Source organism: Lathyrus oleraceus, chromosome 5 (genome assembly GCF_024323335.1).
Source record: "Lathyrus oleraceus cultivar Zhongwan6 chromosome 5, CAAS_Psat_ZW6_1.0, whole genome shotgun sequence".
In the NCBI taxonomy this organism is placed as follows: domain Eukaryota; kingdom Viridiplantae; phylum Streptophyta; class Magnoliopsida; order Fabales; family Fabaceae; genus Lathyrus; species Lathyrus oleraceus.
Genome location: NC_066583.1, coordinates 243,702,335 through 243,726,159, shown reverse-complemented (window position 1 = coordinate 243,726,159; position 23,825 = coordinate 243,702,335). Strand labels below are relative to the sequence as shown.

The window sequence follows — 23,825 nt, the reverse complement described above, 5'->3', positions numbered from 1 at the left end:
GCATTTAGCAAGATTGATTTGAGATTAGGCTATCATCAGATCCGAGTAAAGCCAGAAGATATTCCAAAGACTACTTTTAGAACTCGATACTGTCACTATGAGTACTCAGTGATGCCTTTCGGTGTGTATAATTCCCCAGGTGTGTTCATGGAGTATATGAACAAGATCTTTCATCCTTACTTGGATCAGTTTATTGTGGTGTTCATAGATGATATTTTGGTGTGCTGTAAATCAGATGAAGAGCATGCAAGACATCTGCAAGTTGTGTTACAGACTTTGCAAGAGAAGAAGTTGTATGCTAAGTTGTCCATGTATGAGTTTTGTTTACGAAAAGTGAGTTTCCTTGGTCATATAATCTTTAATGGTGGAATAGCGGTTGATCCATCCAAGGTAGACGTAGTGGTGCAATGGTTGACTTCTAAGTCAGTTACAAAGATCCGAATTTTTCTAGGTTTAGCTGGTTACTATAGGAGGTTTATATAAGGCTTTTCGAAGTTAGCATTTCCTTTGAATTAGTTGACCTGGAAGGGACAAGCTTATGTATGGTTTGTTTAGTGCGAATAAAGTTTTCGATAATTAAAGAAGCGGTTTACAACATCACCAATTTTTATTTTACCAGATGCAAAAGAATCTTTTGTTTTATATTGTGATGCATCTAAGATGGGCTTAGGTGGTGTGCTTATGCGGAATTTTCAGTTTTTTGTGTATGCTTCATGGCAACTTTGGATTCATGAGAGGAATTATGCTACCCATGGTTTAGAGTTGGAAGTAGTGGTTTTTGTGCTTAAAGTTTGGAGGCACTATCTGTATGGTTTGATATTTGAAATTTTCAGTGATCGCAAGAGTTTGAAGTATTTGTTTGATCAGAGAGAGTTGAATATGAGGATGAGGTGGTGGGTTGAATTTCTGAAGGACTATGATTTTGAGTTAAGTCACCATCCTGATAAAGCTAATGTTGTAGCAGATTCTCTGAGAAGGAAGTCCTTGCATATGTCGGCACTGATGGTTAAAGAGATGGATTTGATCTAGTAATTTAGGGATCTTAGCTTGATGTGTGAGATAATGCCAGATAGTGTGATGTTGGGTATGCTGAAGTTGGCATACAACGTTCTTGGGGAAATAAAAAAAGGTCAGAAACGGGATTTTGGATTGATTGATCGTTTAGTGTTGATTAATCAAGGTAAATAAGTGGAATTTAGAGTTAATGAAAATGAGATTATAAGATTCCTAGATAGAGTTTGTGTGCTAGAATTGTCAGAGCTTAAGAAAAGAATTCTAGAAAAAGGTCACAGGAGCAGTTTGAGTATTCATCCAGGAGCCACTAAGATGTACCAAGACCTTAATAATTCTAGAAGAAGGTCACAGGAGCAGTTTGAGTATTGCATAGTTTGTTTATGCTTGTTTAACTTGTCAGAAGTCGGAGATTGGGCCTCTTAAGTCATTTGGAGTGATACAACCATTGAGTATTCCTATATGTGAGTGGGATAATATCTCAATGGATTTTGTGATAGGTTTTCCGAAGATCGATAGAGGGAGCAATTTGATTTGGATTGTTGTGGATAGACTGGCTAAGTCGGCTCATTTTATTTTGATAAAGATCATTCATCCGTTGCAGAAGTTGGTAGAGATCTACATCAATATGATTGTGAAGATGAAAGAGATTCCATCGAGTATTGTTTCTGATAGAGATATGAGATTCACGTCAACTTTTTCGGAGAGCTTGCATGAAGGCTTGGAAACCAAATTTAGTTTGAGTTATGCCTACCATCTGCAGACAGACAATCAGGCTGAGAGGACTATCCAATCCTTTGAAGATTTATTGAGAACTTGTGTATTAGAGCAGGGAGGTAGCTAGGATACTTACTTTGAATTGATCGAGTTTACTTATAATAAAAATTTCCATTATAGTATTGTTATTACACTTTTTGAGGCTTTGTATGGTAGGAGGTGTATGACATCTTTATGTTGGTATGAATCTGGTGAAAGTGTCATGCTTGGTCTAGAGATTATTTTGTAGACTACGGAGAAGATAAAGATGATTCAAGAAAAGATGAAAGCATCACAGAGAAAACATAAGATTTATCATGATAAGAGGAGAAAGACTCTAGAGTGTCAAGAGGAAGACCATATGTTTTTTAGAGTCACTCTGGTGACAGGTATTAGTCGTGCAGTGAAGTCTCTAAAGCTTACTCCTCGTTTCATCGGTCCTTATCAGATCCTCCAGAGAGTCAGAGTTGTTGCATATCGTGTTGCCTTACCACCGCCTCTCTCGAACCTTTATGATGTTTTTCATATGTCTCAACTCTATAAGTATATTCTCGATCCGTCTCATGTGATCCAATTGGATGATGTGCAAGTGAGAGATAACTTGATTGTTGAGGCACCACCCTTGCAGATTAAGGATTGATAGGTGAAACATTTGAGAGGTAAATATATTGCTCTTATGAAGGTAGTATGGGGAGGACCTGATGGAGGTAGTGTGATGTGGGAGCTAGAGAGTAAGATTAAGGGGTCGTATCCAGAGATATTCCCTTCAGGTAATTTTTTAGGGCGAAAATCCTTTTAAGTGGGGGGGAGTTCTAACACCTCAGTTTTTATTTTAATAATATAAGTATTATCGTTATTATTTTTAATTATTTTATTTGGGTATTGGGGTATTTTAAATATTTATTTGAGTCTTTTAATTTATTAATTTGTTGGAATGATTAAGTTTATTAGAAAAATTACAGACTCAGATTATTTTAATTAAATTAGAGTATTATTTAATTTAAATAATAATAATAATATAATAAAAAATAGAGTTTTAGAAAATATAATGAGTAGGGATGTAAGGAGAATTGAGGGATAAGAGGAGAATGGATCAATTTAGAGTAAATAAATAGATAAGTTGGTGGAAACTTAAAAGAGAATGTGAAAATTTAGGAAAAGAGGCAAACAACGACCGTTTGCAAGGAATTGAATATCCCAGGGGGAAAAATATTCATTGATCCGCAAATTCGAGATAAGGGGAGAAACTATTCAAATGTGAGTGTTTAGGAAGTCAGGTAGTGAGGGGTCCTTACACTCATATCTTCTTCTTCTTGAATTTTTGTGCTTATGTTGTATGTTTGTGGCCGAAAAGGTTTGGCCAAAACCTTCTGAAGTGATTGTTGTGATAATATTATTTCAATTATTTTTACTTGGATCTTTGTTGATACCTTATGTCATGTATAAGGTGAGTTTATAGTGCACGGCACAAAGCCGCAATGACACAGGCGCACGACGATGTCGGGATGGGCTGCAATGCAGGGTCTATTGCCACAGTCAGCGGTGGCGCACATGATTGGCCAATAGTTGGCGGGTGTAAACAACATACGGAGGTTTGGCGATGGCAGGTTCGTTGTCCAGTTCAGTGAGTTTTGAGATCAGTGATTGTTCACTGTCTGTTGATGAGTTTATAGTCATATTTTTATTTGTTTAGAGCCATTTGACAGGTTTAGAGTTGGATTTGGGGGTATATGATACATTAGAGTTGAATTTGAAGTCTTTTGATATTATATAGTTGATTTTGAGTAATAATTTTATTTGTTTAAGGCTACCAAGCTAAAAGGATTAAATTTTGAGTTATTAAGCAATTTAGAGTAAGGTTATTGAGTTGTTAGAGTTAAATTTGAGTACTCTGACATGTTCAAAGTTGTATTGATGAGTAGTGGATTAAGGCTAGAGTATGCCTGTAAAACTCTGATAAGTTATGAGTTAATCCTGTAGTTGTGGAATTATGTGTTTTCCATGTTGATGGATAATTATGAACGTTTATATAATTATATTAAATTGAGTTGTAATTATATAACATGTTGAATCGAGTAGTTCATACAGGACCTACAATTTTGGCCTTACATTGGAAAATGTATGGTTCAGTGAGGAACCATTGTTGAGTATGTGTTTGAATAATATTTGTTGAGATTCATGCATTCATGTATATCGAAGATAGGTAGGACTTCGTTCTAATGAGGTCATTGTTTAGAGAGGAACTAATGATGATCTCAAGTTTAGAGAGGAACGAGAATTGCATACCACTCATATCTGCATTGTAATTGTTTTTTGTAGAAAATTTATATATATGATAGACAATAAGGTTATTGGAAACTATCCTTGTTTTTTTATACACTTATTACATTTGTGAATTTATTCTCACCCACCTTTTGTTATTGTGCTGTTCTCTATGACGATGTTGTAGATACTCAGGTAAATGAACATTAGTTATTGCTGTGTTGAGGAATGTCATAGATTTCCTTCTTCCTTATTTTATTTGCTTATCATTTTGAGTTTTAGTTTTCCATGATTTCACTCTAATAGTGTAACACCATGATACATTTTAGTTATTTGATGTTTTTTTAGGATTGTTAACTTATTTGCTTATGTTAAGATTAAGTAATTTGTTTTGATGAAGTATGAGATGTTGTCAGTTGAGATCATATGTTTTTAATTTCCGTTGCGTCATTATAAAGTTTTTGAAAAACATGTATTATGAGAGAGGTGTGACACTCTATGGTTGAAATAATATGTTAATGCATGATTTTATTTTTTTAAATGTGCGTTGGGGTTTTAGGGTGTTACATATTCTATATTCAGGAATTGGTGAGCGTACCTTCTTCGGGCAAAGCTAGTCTCCTCGCACCCGATAAATCCTCCTGCTATGATGTTGAGTGTATGGTGCGTAACTTTACTGTCTTCGACCTGAGATACCTCTTTTTATTTGTTGGGCCTCGGGCTTCCTACATCATCTCACACTCGTGAGTTTGGCTTGTTTGATCTCTAGGAAAAGTCTCCCTTTATGTACTTCTTGAGGCATCCCTCTTGGATTTGTTGATGACTTCTTCACAAGTGTACCGATAATGTCGAAATAATAAAATAAGATCGAATCCACATGGACTGCTATTTAACAAGACAAATTTGTCCAATGCGTATAAAATAGTAAATTGGGGGGTTCTCAGGTTTGAATGTGAAAATAAAATAAAATGCTTAGACATAATTATGAAAGAGGTCATGTTGTGTATAGAATCCCCTATTTCTCTTTGTTGATGTTCGGTGCATTACATGAATGATATTGACACTATAATCCCATGACAAATTAACAAAACCTCTATAACCAATCCCTTGCGAAATAACTCACTAATCAATACTCGGAGTTTTCTATCCCTAGTCCACCAGCGTAAGCAAGATTAAGCAATGAAACAGAATGTTAATTCACTAGACACTACTCGGGGTCTTCTATCCATATTCAACCAGTGTAAGCACAAAAATTTCCCTAGGTCCAACACATAGACTAACAGCCAGTATTCCCTATGTGTCCAAAATTAGATTAAAAATGCATCTCATATAAAAAGCATTACGAATAAGAAGCAATTGAATAGAATTATAGGTCAAAGTATTCATGCAATATCAAATCAAACATATGTCCCAATAATATTGAAACAGGTTCATCAAACACAACCTAACTTAGAGAGATTTAACTACTCATAATTCAAAATGCGATACCAAAAACAATTAAGAAGAATTGCATATGAGATCCCTTGAAGGATTAGCCTCCAATGGCTTCAAATGCTTTTGAAAATCACTTCTGGTGCTGTAAAACTCGTACTTGCTCTTCCAAATTTCATAACCCTTGAAAAAGTGTCAAAATTCCCTTTAAAAAGCCTTTATAATGGATGCACGCTTTTGCTCCCCTTTTCACCTGATTTTCACTAAGTCCATATTTCTTCATACTCAGCTATTTTTCCTCATTCTTTGGTCTTTCTTCTTTATTTTTCTCCTTATTAACTTGTTTTGATCTGTTTCTTCTGCCGAAATCATGCAATGACGGGATATCATCATAATCCCAAACTTGAATTGTTGCTTGTCCTCAAGTAACTCGCTTGCAATTGAATATTTCAACAAAAAACAAGTTTCACAATAACAATTGAACATCCCCATATAATTATTTTTTATTTACTTGACCATCGTTCTAGCTTCCAACTTCCATCCGGAAAATCCGGAAAACATCCTCAAACTTTGATGAATACTCAACAGGTCTCTCATTTCACCTTGACTCACTCAATGGATAAGGTAATCTCTCAACCAACATGCTAAATAATTTATGCTTAGCTTGATCATGTTCTAATATAATTCATCAAAGAAATCAAAACACACACATTTGAGGGTTTTTCAGTTGTATCTTGGCATATGTTCGGGTAGGATATATTTGGGAAAGTAGGTTTAAACCTTTGGAGTTAGGTGTCTAGTCTTCCTTCTATTATCATACCCCTTTGTTCCTTCTTGATGGTATTAGAGATTTTACTATTGTGGTCCTTATCATGCACTTTTGCATTCTTTTCATTTTTTTGAAGAAATGTCTTTTTCCACTTCTTAATTTTCTTACAACTTTTTTGAATTTTTTAGCAATTTTATCTAGTACCCAAATCCCAAACTTAGAAATTTGCTCACTTCCAAGAGAAAACTCAAACTTGATCTTTTTCATGCCACTTAAGAATTAAAATTCTACCTAATTCCAAAGAGAGGGTGGAAAGATAAAATCTTTTAAGTCATACAACTAAGAATTTAGGCTAAGTCACCAAAAGCAAGACTAAGCTCAAAGTGGTTAGCAACATATACATATATATATATATATATATATATATATATATATATTACTACATGGTATCTAAAAAGGCTCAAAGTTATAACAAACAATGTTCTCTGTATGTGTCAATCAAACTAGACAAATTTAATCAGAAATAGTTCAAACCAGATAAAACAATAATGCATGGGTACACTTAATAAGAAAGAATAGTGAATAATGGAATATGTTTGACTCAAACCTTACTAGTTTAGGTATTTGAAGATTGAGTATAAGTCATTTGAGTATTTTCTCATCATTTTCCTTCAAGTTGTAAGTTGCTTTTATGATGATCAAGTTCCTTTTGGTTCATTTGTCCAATGCTAAAGATGAAAATTTGTAGATCTGAAGAAACACAATTACAAACTTGTTCATTAAATGCAAACATAAATTTATTAGTAAAAAGGGGAACCAAGTGTTATACCTAATACTCTATGTTGACTTGTTTGATGTAAAAGGGAATCGCGAAAATTAATACAAATTCAGAAAACTCCAAATTAACATGTCATTGGAGCAGAAAAAGTCTTGCACGTATTGCATGGGGTTGTTGAAATCTTGGTTCTATTAGGTCCACTTTTCCCTCTTCTAATTGATTATGATGCTCGAAGGGAGCGGCTTCACTTTGGACCCATTTCCTGAAACAACAACAACAACACTAGAAAGTGCAAAGAGATTAGAAAAAAATAATAGGGTTAGAGAGAGTTTTTAGCCTGTCTTTCTTTTTTCAATACCTTTCTCAAGTCTTTGTCCTACAGCTCCTAAATGTGACATGCTACAAAATAAAAAACAATTAATTAAAAAAAACTGAAGCTTAAATTTTGAAACTGAAATAAAAACTTATTTGATTGGTTGTCTCCCATTAAACGCTTCTTTAAGGTCCTAAGCTTGACCTTTTCGATTTTTGTGTTAGGGAGGCATATATGAAAAGAAAAACACACCATCCTTCTTCTTCCTTTTCTTTGGTAAGAATTCCATTACTTTCAAGAATTAAAGGTTTTTCTTCCATATTCTCGTTAACTTGATAGTATCGAACAAGGCATAAATGTCATCTACTTCATCTATTTCTCCTCTTTTATCAGTCGTATTGCTAGGTGTAGGACTATTCTTTTGTTGAAGATCTTGTAGTTAGATATCTAAGTCTAGACAAATTATTGAAATTGAAGCTTCCTCCAAAACAATATAATCTTCATCTTGCATTCTTGATTTTGTCCCACATATCTTTTTCACTTTTATTGCTTCTATTTTTGCTTATATCTCTTTATCAGGTGTTATGTATTTTCTTCTTCTTTCTCTTTTTCAACTACTCCTTTACCGAATACCTCACTTTCCTGTTTGACTTCTCTTTCAATTTCCTTATCTCTAGGACTATCTAACACATTTTCATAGAAATACCTAATAGATATCAATTTTAATGCAAATTGGTTAGATACTTGACCAAGTTCCATCTCTAAATTCTCGAAGGATTTTTCCATGTTACTTAGCACGGTTTCTTGATGCTTGTTGATTTTCTCAAAATTAAGTTGACTCATCTTTATAAACAGAGTCAAGGTTTCTTCAAGTTGAGATGATGAATCCTCTGCCCATGAATGATCAGTGTAAGACTCTGGCTATGAATAATTTCTCGCATTTTATTATATTAGAGTTTTTGCTGCAAGTTCCTGTGAATAAGTTTCAAAATTATCCAAGATAGCATATATGTCATCTTGCATGATTGTCTTGACATTTCATATAAACAAAAAGAAAAATATCATAGTAGCACTGCACTAGAAAAAAGTTAAACAAAAATAAAACTAAAAAGAGAACGAATAGGGAAAGAAAATTTAAGCAGAAACAAAAATAACTATTTACAAAAAAAATATGTATAATTTAAAATAGAAATACAAAAACAAAATTAAACGTTGCACAAGCATCGCCTTATTGAAATTATCAACAGTCCCTAGCAACGACACCAAAAACTTGATGACTTCTCGGTAAGTGTTCCGATAATGTTGTAATAATAAAATAAGATCGTATCTATGGGGACTGCTATTTAACAAGACAAATTTGGGTAATGCATAGAAAATAGTAAATTGGGGGGTTTTTAGGTTTGAATGCGAAAATAAAATAAAGTGCTTAGACATAATTACGAAAACGGCCAGCTTGTGTGTAGAATCCTTTATTTCTCTATTGTTGATGTTCGATGCAGTACATGAATGATATTGACATTATAATCCCATAGAGAATTAACAAAGTCGCTATAACCAATCCCTTGTGATATATCTCATTAATCACTACTCAGAGTTTTCTATTCCTAGTCCACCAGCGTAAGTAGGATTAGGCAATGCAACAGAGCGTTAATTCACTAGCCACGACTCGGGGTCTCCTATCCCTGTAAGCACAATAATAACCCTACGTCCAACACATAGACTAATGGTAAGTATTCCATATGTCCCCAAAATTAGATTAAAAGAGTATCTCACATAAAAAGCATTATGAACAAGAAGCAATTAAATAGAATTATAGGTCAAAATACTCATGCAATATCAAATCAAACATATGTTCCAACAATATTGAAACAGGTTCATCAAACACAACATAACCTAGAGAGATTTAGCTACTCATAATTAAAAATAAAATACCAAAAACAATTAAGATGAATTGCATATGAGATCCCTTGAAGGATTGGCCTCCAATGGCTTCAAATGCTCTCAAAAATCACTTATGGTGTTGTAAAACTTGTACTTGTTGTGCCAAATTTTGTAACCCTTGGAAAAGTGTCAAAATCCCCTTTAAAAAGCCTCTAGAATGGACCAGAACGCATCAGAAAAGTCCAGAAAAATGGGTCATCGCACGCATGATAATCTGCATCGCGCGCGCGATGCAGCTGATACATCCACATTGCGTGTGTGATGTTGCACGTGATTATTCCAGTGGTCGCAGGCTTTTGCTCCTATTTTTACCTGATTTTCACTAAGTACCTATTTCATCACACTTAGCTATTTTATCCTCATTCTTTATAATTTCTTCTTCATTTTTTCTCCTCTTTAACTTATTTTGATTCATCTCTTCAGCCAAAATCATGCAATGAGGGGATGTCATTTAGCCTTTCAATCTCTTTCTTAAGCTGGTAACAATCTTCAATGTGGTGTCCCTTGAATCCATGTCACTTGCAACATCTTCTTGGATTGGGACCCATTACATCCACCTTTGGAGCTAGCGGCGTAAGAATGTTGTGAAGGAGAAGAACCTCTCACCAAATCTATTCACGATGTGTGGTTAGGGGCGTGAAGTTCTTCGTTGCCTTGCCTACTCTCTTAAGCATAGTCTTGTCTTTTATGGGAGATATATAATTACTCTTCCTCTGGAGGTGTGAACCCTCAGCATTGTGAACACGCTCTTTCACATCACACACCTTCTTTTTAGCGTTGCTCTCCTCACCTTTTATGTAACAATACGCTCTAGTTATTACCTCTTCCAACAAAAGCAATGGCTTATAGGCGAGAGCCTTATTAAATTGTTTCGCCTTGACCCTATTTTGGAACACTCCCACATGTTTTCCTATGACGGATAGCGGAAAACTGGTGCACATGTTTCCTTAACAACTCATGATATTTTGCAATGGAGGCACGGGGTAGACCCATATACCACCATAATTCAGCGTCCTTGAAAGTGCCAAACAACAATTTACAATTCAGAGAGTCAAATGCTCTTATGATGGTCATTTGTATGCTGATAGAGGTTACATGCTCATATGAGTCAATGCACACATCAAACTTGGCCAAAGAGGGAGGTTTGAATCCCTCAGGGATATGTGTCATCCCATATTTCGTTTGAAAGTGGCTGAGGGTCCAACACCTCCATCTCTTCTAGAGAATTGGACTCTTTATGGTGCTATCTAATATTGTGGACATTGCCTTCTAGTGTCTGATTATGACAATGTAATTCGTCCATGGAGGGACCCATCTCCTCCAGAGCGTCTGTAGCGGTGCATTCGTGACCATCGAGCTTTGGATAAACCCGACGTCAATTGAAAAATCAGAGTCACCACCATGCCTTATTTGTTTCAAAAGGAAAAGCGAAAAGTAAGAACAAAACTCAAAGATAAGAAGTTTTCAAATCAAAACTAATAAAATGTCAGAGATTATAGGTAAGAGGGTTGGTTACACAGAGGGAAGGTATTAGCACCCAAAGTTTCCTAGGTACTCCTAGGGAGCCTTTTTTTGTGCAAGTGTTTTTGGTTGAAAAGATGTTTGATAAGAATGGAATGGGGGATTGAGAAAAGAATTCATCAATTATATTTTTGTATTTGACAAGACCTTCGGTCTTATGCCTACGTACCAACATAGAAATGAGGGATCAAAACCCCGTAGTTCGTGGTAAAAATTTTAAAGAAGTTGGTGGATTGATTTTAACAAAAGTTTAGAAGAGAAAGGCACAAAGATGGCCAAACATTTGAATGGGGTTTTTAGTTCTTTTTGTCTTTTTGAAATTAAAGTCAATATGGTTAAGTTCATTTACAAGTTTGATTTAAGAAACAAGTTTTAAAAAATTCAATGGCATAAGGCCAAAGTTTCTAATCACTAAAACATGTCTAAGTTGGAAAACACAAACAAAGAAAGTTTTGAAAAGAGGGAGAGGTTTTGAAATTAAATAAGTGGGAGGAGATGAAGGGCATACCCTAGACAAAAATTAAAAGTTAAAATTTGAAAAGATCTGACCAATTGGATGCAATCCACAAGACAAGAATGTCAGATAGAAACCCATTTTCCTTTGGACTTTTGAGCAAGCAACAAGCATAAGCATTATCCAAGAAAACCATATGAAGACTAAGGCATCAAATGAAGATAGCCATAATATCCAAGCAAGCACTCCAATAAAAAGTAGTCTTAAATGTCTTCAAATGTATCAGACGAGATATTTCCTTGGTAAACTCACAAAAACAATTATCACACATAATCACTGATAATAATAAAATAATCAAGCATAGAGACAAAGTAACAGATGAAATCAAATGGAAATCAAGGCTTGCATCAGATGAAACGCACTATCAAGAATAACTCAGTCTCATATAGTGGCATTGGCTAAGTTCTTAAAGCATAAGGAATGTTGCCTATTCTAAATCCAAAAAGCTCAGATCAAGTCCAACAGTCCACCAAGATATTGTGTAGGATTTTTTTTTGTTGTTATTCAGTATTTTAAGGTCCTAAGACCACAAACAAAATCACAAGCACCAAATATATACAATCACGAGATATGGCTCAAATGAGCAAAGTAAAAATGACTGAGACATAAACATCCTGCATGAAATCTAAATGGAAATGAATGTTAAAGGTGCTGAAATTTAAATTTCATTAATTAAATGACTTGAAAGTAAAGCAATATTAATGAAATTTTAGTTAAATGTTAGTGAATAGCTTAATTGTTTAAGGCATTCTTTGGAGAACACTCAACCATCCATTCACAAGTATGAAGATATGAATCAAGACATCATCCATGAGAAGGGCTCCAACTTGGATAAATTAACAAGTATGTCATTAATTCTCATGAATGGAAAAAAGGCCAAGTCTTCACACAATACCATCAAGAATGAGAGACTTATAATCTCACTTACAAGAATGTTATGCCTTTTGGGACAGATTTAGCTTTATGTTAAGCAATTGTAATTGGACTTATGTAGAAGTCACAACTATCTGAGATCGGACAATAAAAATATTGGTGTTAATGCATGTTAGAGACTTGGTACAAAGAACCAAGCTCCTAAAACATACCACACACTAAAATAAAGATGAGATTGATCAATCTCAATCTCGCTCATGTTGATTAATCTGACTCAAGGTCATTGATGAATCAACTAACATTTGCATATTACATAAATCATTGGTCAATGATGGACTGCGAAAGACTAGGGATGCATATGAAGAGTGGAGGGGGAATAAAAATCCAAATTAATCATGAGAGGAAGTTCATCTGATCAATACTATACATTAATTTTGAGAGATGAAATGTACATTTCATCAACCCCCTAAATCCAATAGTATTGATCAAATAAAAGTTCAAACCAACCATGATCAAGGCCGAACAGAAAGTCAACCATCACAAGGTCAACCAAATGACTCAACAATATTTTTAAATAATTAAACAAATAAAAATCAATTTTAAAATGAATTAAAATGCATTTTCAAATGGACAAAACCTCAAATCCCTTCAAATCACCAAATAAATGGCCAATGGATTTATCCTGGGTCAAACAAGGTCAAAGGACCTTAGACAATTTTTTTATAGAATTTTTGGAAGTAAGAAGTATTTTAAAATATTTAAAAACAAGTCCAAAATCAATTAATTCACAAAAAATATCAAAATTAATCCAAAAAATGATTTTAATTCAAAATATGGAAGAGGAAAATATTTAAACATTTTTGGTGAAATTCCCATATTTTTTGGATTAAAAATGAATTTATTATGAATTAGTCGAAATAAGTGGATTAAAAGAAAAATCAGAAATTAAAATAAAATTGGAAAAAACAAGGGCCATCAGATCTCCCTAATTAGTTGAGGTGGCAGATCTAATGGTCAGACGCTAAGGTGCACCAAGGACCCAAGTCAAACGTGAAGCAAAGTGGGTAATTAAAATCAATGGTCATGATTAAAACGTTTAAACAAGATCAAATAGTTGGGAGGGTGCCAACACACCACCGGAGCCCTAGCTTCGGTCTTCTTCTCAGGTGGACCTCATCGGACTGGTCCACCACCAACCTCCATGCAAATGAAAAGTAAGTACACTAATTTGAAGGAAAAATCCTCAGGAGTCTGAATCTGACCTCTAAATCTTCCAATTCCAAGTATATTGAAAGATACATGGATTTGAAATTTGAGGAGTATGATCTAAGTTGCTTCGATTTGACCTCAAAGCAACTCAATCTTGTTTCCTACATTGATAGGACTTCAGCTAACCAAAAACCAAGTGAAATAATGGAGAATTAAGGGAGAGTCGAAGAAGGAAAGTTTCACAAAATTCACCTTCTGTTTGATGTGATGAAGCTTGATCTCGGTCTCAATTTGCTTGAGATTACTTCCTCTAGCTTGCAGGAGATGAAATGGATGCTCAAATGGTTTTGACTCTTGGACTTTCAATCTCAAAATAGAAGTGAAATTAAAACTCGATTTCAAATGAAATCTTCAAGCTTATCCTATCAATGAAGGGTGGGAAGGTTGCAAGAGCAAGGTTTGGGAAAGGTGTCCCTGATTCTGAGCAGGATGAGTTGCATTTATAGGCTTGGCAATTGATTTCTACACACTTTCATTCAAATGCTAAAAATAGTAATTCAAGTGTGCATGCTTGCATGGGCATGTAATAGGCATATGAAATGATTGGAAATGGTCCAAAGTTGTACACATGTGATGCTGAAAGCTTAACATGAGACCATGCAAATGTATTTGAAGATTGGTCATAAAAATCATCCAAATAGGGCCCTACATTACACCCATACGCAAGTCCTTCAAAAACGCTTCAAATACCATGATCTTGGACTCTTTGGAAAGGTAACATGAAGGGTAACAACTTTTCTGTTGAAGACTTTTCCATTTGGAGCTTGGACCATGATGAATTTTGAGGTGGAAGTTGGAGAAATCAAACATAGTTGAAACTTTTCTAAGTATAAAGTCAAATGACCACTTTTTCCACCTTGAATAACTTTTGCTATGAGCTTCAAATGAAAATAGTTCCTTCATCAAAGTTGTAGATATTTCATTCCTCTTTAATTTGGTAACAAATTTGACACCATTTGAATCTTTCATGAGGGAGTAATGTATTTTATAAGTTGAGGAAAATTGCTTGTTCAATGATGATGGCCCAAAGAGACCTATAATGTTTCCTCTTAGTACATGCCCTTGCAAGTTGAATTTAACATTTCTCGAAGAATAAAATTTGGATAAGATATCTTCAATTTTATCATGAAACTTGGATGGCCTTCATATCACAAAAATTGAGAAAGTTCTGGTCCTTAGAAGTTGACCTTGTAACTAGGGCATAGACAAAATGACCTATAATTTTTCACCATAAAAAATGATTTTCCAAGCAAAATGAGATCTTTATGCCAACATGAAAGTTGTTTGGAATGTCATAAAGAGTAACCTTTATCTTGGAATCATTTACATATGACAAAAATTGTCGGAGATAGGGTCTAGGGAACCCTAGATTTGACAAGTTGACTTTCTCTAGTCAACCTCTTTGAACCAACTTGAAAACTTGAAGTTATCTTGACCTTTGGGGCTCATGGAGGATCATATATGCTTGAGATGATGTATAATGAAGTATACATTGAAATAATTGACCAATTGTTGAAGAAACTTGCTAAGGAAGTCTCACAAGATACCCAGATGAATTAGGGCTTCCAAGGCAAACAAGCTTCAAACTCTTGATGAATTCTTGATCAAAATAACAAATAAAGAACATGGGGATCCATATATGATGCTTTGAACTAATTTTAACCTTTCCTTGATTGATCTCTTTCATTGAGGGACATTCTAGCTAAGGATGTGAAGGTTAAAATTTTCGTATCAACTCAGTATAATGGACTTTAATAACAACATCAAGAAACAAATTTTGGTCCCTAAGAGACCTCATGATGCATATGATATGAATGTTAAAGTAATATTTATGGGGAATATATTTCCACAAAGGAAAAGAATCTGGAGAGACTGGGAATCTATAGGAGCACAATGTATTCCATAAGGAAAGCTCACTAGGGGGACAGAGACTATAGGGATAAAAGTTATGCGTAGGTCAGGCTACGACTTAAACTACTAGAGACACGAGGGGGTTTCCATGAAAATAAATCAATGGAAAGACTCGGGTTGGGGAATAAAGCTATATATAGGGGACGAGAGTAGATTAGAACGAAGTTGAAATACTCAAGCTGAAGGAAATTCGATATCACAAAGAAATACGAACCCAAACTCAAATGGGGAAGAAAAAATTCAGCACAGGAGTAAAAGAGATATATTATCTGTCACCGGTTACTGGGTAGGAAAATAATACACTCGGGCAGAGGGACATCCGTTACCGGGTAGGGTAAACATATCAAAGATGACTTGCTGAGAACAATGAGGAATATTCATTATCAGTTACTGGAAAAGAATAACCTATTGATAAAAGGGAACCAAATAGGAATTATAGCTACCTAATACTGGGTAGAAGACCAAAGATATAGTATCTGTCACCAGTTAGAGTGAACATATCAAGGATAAATTCAAAGGGAAGAATATCCCTCATTGGTTAGGATGAACATATCAAGGATAAACTTTATTGGGGAAGAAGGGATTACAACTATCAGTTATTGGGTAGAATAATAAAGAGATAATATTTGTCATCGGTTAAGATAAACATATCAAGGATAGACTTAGAAGGAAGATTAGATTTATATTTGCCATTACTGGACAGAATGCTGCAAATACAACTACCTTTTTACTGGGTAGAATACCGGAAAGAAGAGAGAATATGTCACCGATTAAAGTGAACATATCAAGGATAGACTCTCTGTAAATAATAGGAATTACAACTACCTTTTTACTGGGTAGAATACCAGACAGGAAGAATATTCGTCACCGGTTAGGATGAATGATATCAAGGATAGACTTGCTAGGGAAACGTAAAAACGAATCTGCTGGGGATTACGCAGGTAAAGTACTCAACATTAAGAAGGATATTACCAGTTACTGCGTAATAAACTCTTAGGGAGCAAAAGATCAACCTAGGTAATAACTAAAGAAACGGTCAAACAAGACTCGTCCTAATGAGGATATAACTCAAGGGGAGTGGTTCCATCTCAATAATGAACTGGGGAGGAAACTGAAATAATAATCATCCACGAGAAAATAACTCAATGTGGAAGAAGAAAGGATAAACTCTTTATACTTAAGGGGGTGACACTCTACAATTGAGGGAGGACACACACCAAATATGCATGGGGAAATATCTTATGTTATGTTTGATGCATAAATATGCATGAGTATGTATATGATTATGCTGACATACAAGCACAAAGGATATAAACATGAATATCTGAATCATCACAACTAGATACTCGGCTAATCTCAACAAGATGGGAACGCCAACGGGAGAACTTACTAGGGATGAAAATAAATCATCTAGCTCAAAATACATTCAACTTTGGCTGGGGAAAAACATGGAGAACATATATATATATATATATATATATATATATATATATATATATATATATATATATATATATATATATATATATATATATATATATATATATATATATATATATATATATGTATATATATATATATATATATATATATATATATATATATGTATATATATATATATATATATATCTTCATAGCGAACAAATTTGACTCAAACTCAACTCTCAAAAGAGGAGGATATAATGCTAGGAGATAAGCCAAGCTTAATAAAAATCTTGCTTAAAACTCAAAACTCTCTAAGAGAGGAGACATATATAGACTGGCAAACTCCGCGGGGTAAGAAAGCATTGCTGAAAATACCAACCAAACATGCTGAGGATAAAGGAGATCTGCTGAAGATCCACATCTCAAGTTGAGGGTTATATAAATATATATATATATATATATATATATATATATATATATATATATATATATATATATATATATATATATATATATATATATATATATATATATATATATATATATATATATATATATATATATATATATATATATATATATATATATATTTCAAAACAATAAGTCAACAGTGCGGGGAATTTTAGGTCAATACCATATCAAATGGGAGACAATCCTGCAGGGGACAACACCAATACTGCTCAAAATCAAAAACTGTCTGAATGAAGAGAACTTCTATCAGAAGATGAAACTCTATCAGGGATCCAAGTCACAATAAGAGATAAAACTCTGAGTGGGGAATCAAGCAAACTGCTGGTGATTTCATCAAAAAATCAAACTTTGTAGGGCCTCTGCTTGGGATTCAACAATCTGCCAAGGCAAAACAAAGGTTACACGAGGATACAAATCAACAACCAACTCTTCAAAAGTAAAGATACACTCATCAGACCCTTCTTGGAAATTGAGAAATAAACCAATTCCAAGTTATAGAAGAAATCCACTAGATCTGCAGACTCACGCAGGGGAGAAATTACCACGGCAATGCAACTAAATAAAGATGATGAGGATCTGAAAACTAAATAAAGGTTTCAAAAGGATCCAAAGCTCATTCACAAACATAAATGCAAACGAATATTGTAAATATTTAGCTGGGGACATATGATGAACTACAACTAGATCAACACATCAACTCTACTGGAGATAGATGATGAACTGCTTAGGGAGCAACCCAATTAATGCTACCGGGGATGATAAACTGCTTGGGGAGCAACTCGTTAACCAAATGCCGAGGATGAACGACGAACTGTTGGGGAGGTAAAATCACCGACCAACTGCTTGGGGAAATCGATGTTAGATTGTTGTTGACATTCCTTTTTGAAATCGATGTTCTTGAAGTAAATGCCTTATTATTTCAGAAAAATGTTTATTCATTGATTTATTTATTTCAAAATTATCATCATAAAAATTCAATTTTATTAAACAGAAACAAATAAGAATAAAAATAGTTAGATAAAAATTCAATTTTATTTAATAGAATGGTAGTCCGCAAATGGTAGGACTCCATGGATCTTTGCAAAGTTTGAAAATGGTAATTTACATGGAAAAGGGCTACATTGAATACAATGACCACTACTATCCCTACCAACTTTGAAATCCACTGTGCTCTTGTCTTCGGTTGAGAATGATGAATCAGAACCAAATTACTGCTTAAAACTTCTGCTTCAACAATCAGGACCAGTCGGATACAGTTACCTGCCATAATCCCTAATTTTGCCTAGATTTCCCCAAGGTGGGGTACTCAATCTATTGGGATAATTTTATATTTTATGTCTCTAACTTTTGCCTGGATCGCTCTTTAGGGTTTTCAACCCATCGAGATGCTCATTTTTGCCTAAGTCGCCCTTTCGAGTTTTCAACTTAGCGAGTTGTTCTTTTCTCTTTTAGGCGAAGTATTTCTTGACTGCATCGGTGTTCACAGGAAGTGTGAACTCTTCACCTTCCATAGTTGTAAGAATAAATGCACCGCCTGAAAAGGCTCTCTTAACAACATATGGGCCTTTATAATTATGAGTCCATTTGCCCCTAGCATCAGGTTTTAAAGATAGAATATTCTTGAGCACGAGGTCACTCTCTCTGAACACACGAGGCTTGACCTTCTTATCAAAATATTTCTCTATTCTCTACTGATATAACTGACCATGACACATGGCACTCAATCTCTTCTCTTCAATCAAATTGAGCTGGTCAAACCTAGTCTGACACCATTCAGCTTCAGTCAACTTGGCTTCTATCAAGATATGCAATGACGGGATCCCAACCTCCACGGAGAGCACAACTTATATGCCATAAACAAGAGAGAAAAGAGTTGCCCATGTTGAAGTGAGGACAGATGTACGGTATCCATGCAAAGCAAACGGGAGCATTTCATGCCAATCTTTATACATCACAATCATCTTCTAAATAATCTTGTTGATTCTAAGTGTTGGCAGCAATTTTGGTAAAACAAAGAGTGTTCACAAGATGTCATATGTGATGTCTTAACATGAGATATCCTATGTACCTGCTGGAGTTCAAGAACATGTGTATGCAGGATTGTTTCAGAATGCAACAAACAATGCCATGGCTTCTGATATTGGATGTACCTACTGAAGCTTAAATGAAAGACATGTTCATGCAGGATTGTTTCAGATGACATACACAAGGTCATGACATCTGACATGGTTGTACCTGCTGGAAGTTATAAAAGGAATTATTGGATTATGCAGGATTTTTCCAGGATGTCAGACCCGATGTCATGACATCCTGTACACAGAACATTCAGTATGAATGTCTGGTGTTTTATGATTGCACAATTAATGGTAATCTTTGAATGATTGAAGATCTGATTAGCTGGCGCATTCAATCATGGATTACAACCAGATTTATTTATTTTCCAAGGAGATCTAACCAACTGTTATAAAAAGATTTGATTGGAAAATAGATTTAGGGTTTTCAAGATGTCCAAGCCCAGCAGAATGCTTCTATAAAAAGGGACTTAGAAAACCTGTTTGAACACACAACCAAGACTGAGCGAAATACATAGAGAGAGCTAGGGTTTATGTCTGTTTAGTCGTAAGGCTTGTAGGTCATTCAAGTCATCCATTGATGATTGAATTGGACTGATTTGTGGTTGTAACTTGTCACTCTAAAGCTGTTAAGCAAGAGTGTGTGTCTTCTTGATCAAAGTTGAGAAGCAAGATCAAGAGTGTGTCTTCTTGATTGAAACTGTGAAGTAAAATCAAGAGTGTGTAATTGAAAAGTATTTTCTTTTCTCAAGGGATTGTTGTTTAAATCACTGGTGTGTGATTGTAAGGGAAGTGAGTGAGTTCTCATATCTAAGAGTGCTTAGGTAGAAATTGCACGGGTAGAGATTAGGTGAGAAAGACTGTAACTTGTTGAAGTGTACGGAGAGTCTTTGAACTAATTCTACTTTAGTGAATTTCCTTCCTGACTTGGTAGCCCCCAGACGTAGGTGAGTTGCACTGAACTGGGTTAACAATTGCTTGTGTTATTTGCTTTACCATTCTGTATATTTATCCATTATGTGTGAACAGATATTAGTGTCGTGACATTGCCTTCGACATCTTATATTTGATACCAGAATTTCAATTGGTATCAGAGCCGACATCCTGCTCTGGTTCTGGGTGAGATCTAGGGACAATACTTTCTGGTACAATGGAGAGAGATGGAGGATGTGTTCATAGGCCCCCAATTTTGGATGGTTCTAACTATGACTATTGGAAACCTCGAATGGTATCTTTCTTAAAATCTCTTGATAACAAGGCTTGGAAAGCTGTGTTGACAGGCTGGTACACCCTGTAGTTACTAAAGAAGGAGAAGCCACTACTGAGAAGAAGCCTGAAGAACAATGGTCCAAGGAGGAGGATGATCTTGCTCTTGGAAACTCTAAAGCCTTGAATGCAATATTCAATTGGGTAGACAAGAATATTTTCAGGCTGGTAAACAACTATGAAGTGGCCAAAGATGCTTGGGACAATCTCAAGACCACTCATGAAGCCACCTCTAGGGTAAAGATGTCTAGACTTCAGCTGCTCACCTCCAAGTTTGAAAACTTAAGGATGAAGGAAGATGAAAACATTCATGAATTTCACATGAGTATCCTTGAAATTGCTAATGCTTCAGGAGCCCTGGGAGAGAAGATGACAGATGAAAAGCTGGTAAGAAAAATACTCTGGTCACTCCCTAAGAGATTTTCAATGAAGGTGACTGCCATAGAAGAGTCTCAAGACATTTCCAACATGAGGGTAGATGAGCTAATTGGTTCCCTCCAAACCTTTGAGATGGGATTGAATGATGGAACTGAAAAGAAAACCAAAAGCATTGCCTTCATGTCAAACACAGAAGAGGAAAACAGTCAAGATGTGGATAAAGAGTGGGCCAATGAAATTGCAATGTTGGGGAGACAGTTCAACAGATTGTTAAAGAAAATGGATGTAACATCCAAGGCAAATGTCAAGAACATCTCATCTGACATCAGCAATAGAAGAAGAGTAAGGTCAGAGGAGAAGCCCAAAGAAGGAAAAGAAGTAAAGTGCTATGAATGTGATGGGTATGGACACATTAGAACAGAATATGGAACCTACCTCAGGAAACAGAAGATGGGTCTTGCTGCCACTTGGTCTGATGAGATTGAAACAGAGGAGGCTGCAAATCTTGTGACTGCTTTGACAGGAAGATGGGGATCTGATGAAGACTCAAGTGATGGTGAAGTAACCTTTGAAGAATTAGCATCTACCTACAGAGAGTTGTGTATCAAAAGTGTAAATCTGTGCAAACAGGTTGAACACAATAAGAAGGAAGTAACTCAACTGGAGAATGAGAAGGAAGAATACTTGGAAATCATCTCCAATTTACAAATAGAAGCAGTGGTTCTGAATGCCAAGCTAGTTGAAAATCCTCAAGCTGAAAGACAGAAGATTGCACAGCTGGAAAATGAGAAGGCAAACCATATGAATACTATCTCTAAGTTGAAAACTGAAGTCATGTTTCTAAATTCTAAACTAGAAGAGATGACCAAGTATGTAAGGATGTTAAGCAATGGATCTGACTCCTTAGACAAGATTCTCCAAACTGGACAAATAGCAGAAGACAAATCAGGCATTGGGTATAATGACTCAAAACCTGAGTGCAGCTACACTAGTGCCAGATTTCAAGCCAAACCTAAGTGGATCCACAATAAAAGTAAATCTGTGATGTCACATCATATGTCACAACACCAGAGAAAAAAACAGCAAAAAGGGAAACACCAAAGATGGATATGCCATCACTGTGTGAAATTTGGTCATCTGAAGCCATTTTGCTATAAACTGTATGGTTATCCTAGGCCTGCTCATCATCATCAGAACCACTATCAATCTAGACCCAAACAGCACAAGCCTATCATTGAGAAACAATGGATTCCTAAGACTAATGTTACTAGTCTGATAGCTCACATTCCCCTCAGAATCTCAGCCAGAGAAGAATGGTACTTTGATAGTGGATGTTCCAGACACATGACTGGAAACCAAGACCTGCTAACTGATCTGCATCATCATACCATAAGCCATGTAACCTTTGGAGATGGAGCAAAAGGAGAAATCAAGGGAACAGGTAAGCTTGATTGTCTTGGAGTTCCTAAACTTGACAAGGTTCTACTAGTTAAGGGCTTGACTGCAAATCTAATAAGCATCAGTCAATTATGTGATCAAGGTCTGAATGTTAACTTCACCAAAACTGAATGCCTAATCCTTGACAAAAATATTAAAGTAATTATAAAAGGAATCAGGACCAAAGACAACTGCTACATGTGGAGCTCTCAAATGGATTATCCCTTAAAGTATTGGATGAGTATAAATGCTCTCAAGAGTGATGAAAAACAAGTATGTGGGAAATGTCAAACAAAGATGTCACACTAGAAGTTTAGAGGAGAAAAGGTTATGATGGCTCAAAAAACTGAGAGGTTAGATCAAATAGGTGAACATATGACTAGTCATAGGCAGTTTGGAACTATTGGGACTAGGCCACAGGGGACGTTATGCTTATCTCGAAGCAAAAAGGCCAAGAACAATGTGGAGAAGATTGGAATGACACCTGCTTCTACACATATGAAAAGTATAGAAGATAGAAGCAGTTGGGCTAAACTGGGTTAGATGAAACTATTGATGATAGCATACAATGTCACACACGATGTCATGACATTGTATTTTGATAACCTGAATGCTGAAACTAGGTCCAAAAATCAGACTCAGCACAGATGGACAAAGTACTATTTTTGCTATTATCAATTCATTAGAAAATTCGTGAAAGACAAATCCAGAGGTCTAAAGAATGAACTGGAACTAGCAGACAGGGTTGCAAGGAATTTGGGTGAAATTCAAATTGAATATGAGGGAGGAAAATTAGGGATTTGGACTCTTGTGAAATTATGGCAATTAAAGTGGAAAAATAAAAGAAATAAAAATAGTGTCTGCCCTCTTAAAAGAAATAGCCACATTAATAACAAATCATTCCCTAGCATTGAAAATAGTATCTATTCCCTTAGCACACGCTACCTAAACTCAGCAATCTCCATTTCCATTCAACTTCTCAGAGAAGCTCAGCTAGGGCAAAGAAACTTTTCTCAAAATTCCTACAACATGTCTCAACATCCATCATCATCTGGTTCAAAATCCTCTCACCATGCAAAGGCTCCCTCCATGGAGTTTGTAGATGAAGACGTAATGGACGTCACTCCATTTTGCATGATACCAGGCGACACCCCAGGTCCCTCCTCCAAGGCTGAAGACAAGCAAGGTAATACCTCTGGTAACTCCTCTCTTCCAAAAGACATGTATTATGCTGATCGTGCCATAAGGAACCTAGTCACTAGGATTCTAAGTGAAGGGCATAAAGTCGAAGGGGTGTTGTAACACCTCAAAATTTGCCCTCCTCTTCTTGAGACTAGTTTGGGGCATTGCATTTCATGTTTTAGGGCATTAGGAATTGCATTTTGCATCTCATATGAAAATAAGAAGATCATCCTCCAAAGGCTTTT

At 35.4% G+C, this 23,825-nt stretch overlaps 1 protein-coding gene across 1 annotated transcript; it reads left to right on the top strand.

Moving 5' to 3' along the window:
• Window positions 1-2,035: 2,035 nt before the first annotated feature.
• LOC127079990 (uncharacterized) lies at window positions 2,036-3,541 on the top strand. The gene is made up of 3 exons (XM_051020332.1): window positions 2,036-2,356; window positions 2,450-2,537; window positions 3,474-3,541. The coding sequence occupies exons 1-3, from the start codon at window positions 2,036-2,038 to the stop codon at window positions 3,539-3,541; spliced, it is 477 nt and encodes a 158-aa protein (XP_050876289.1).
• The last annotated feature ends 20,284 nt before the right edge of the window (window positions 3,542-23,825 follow it).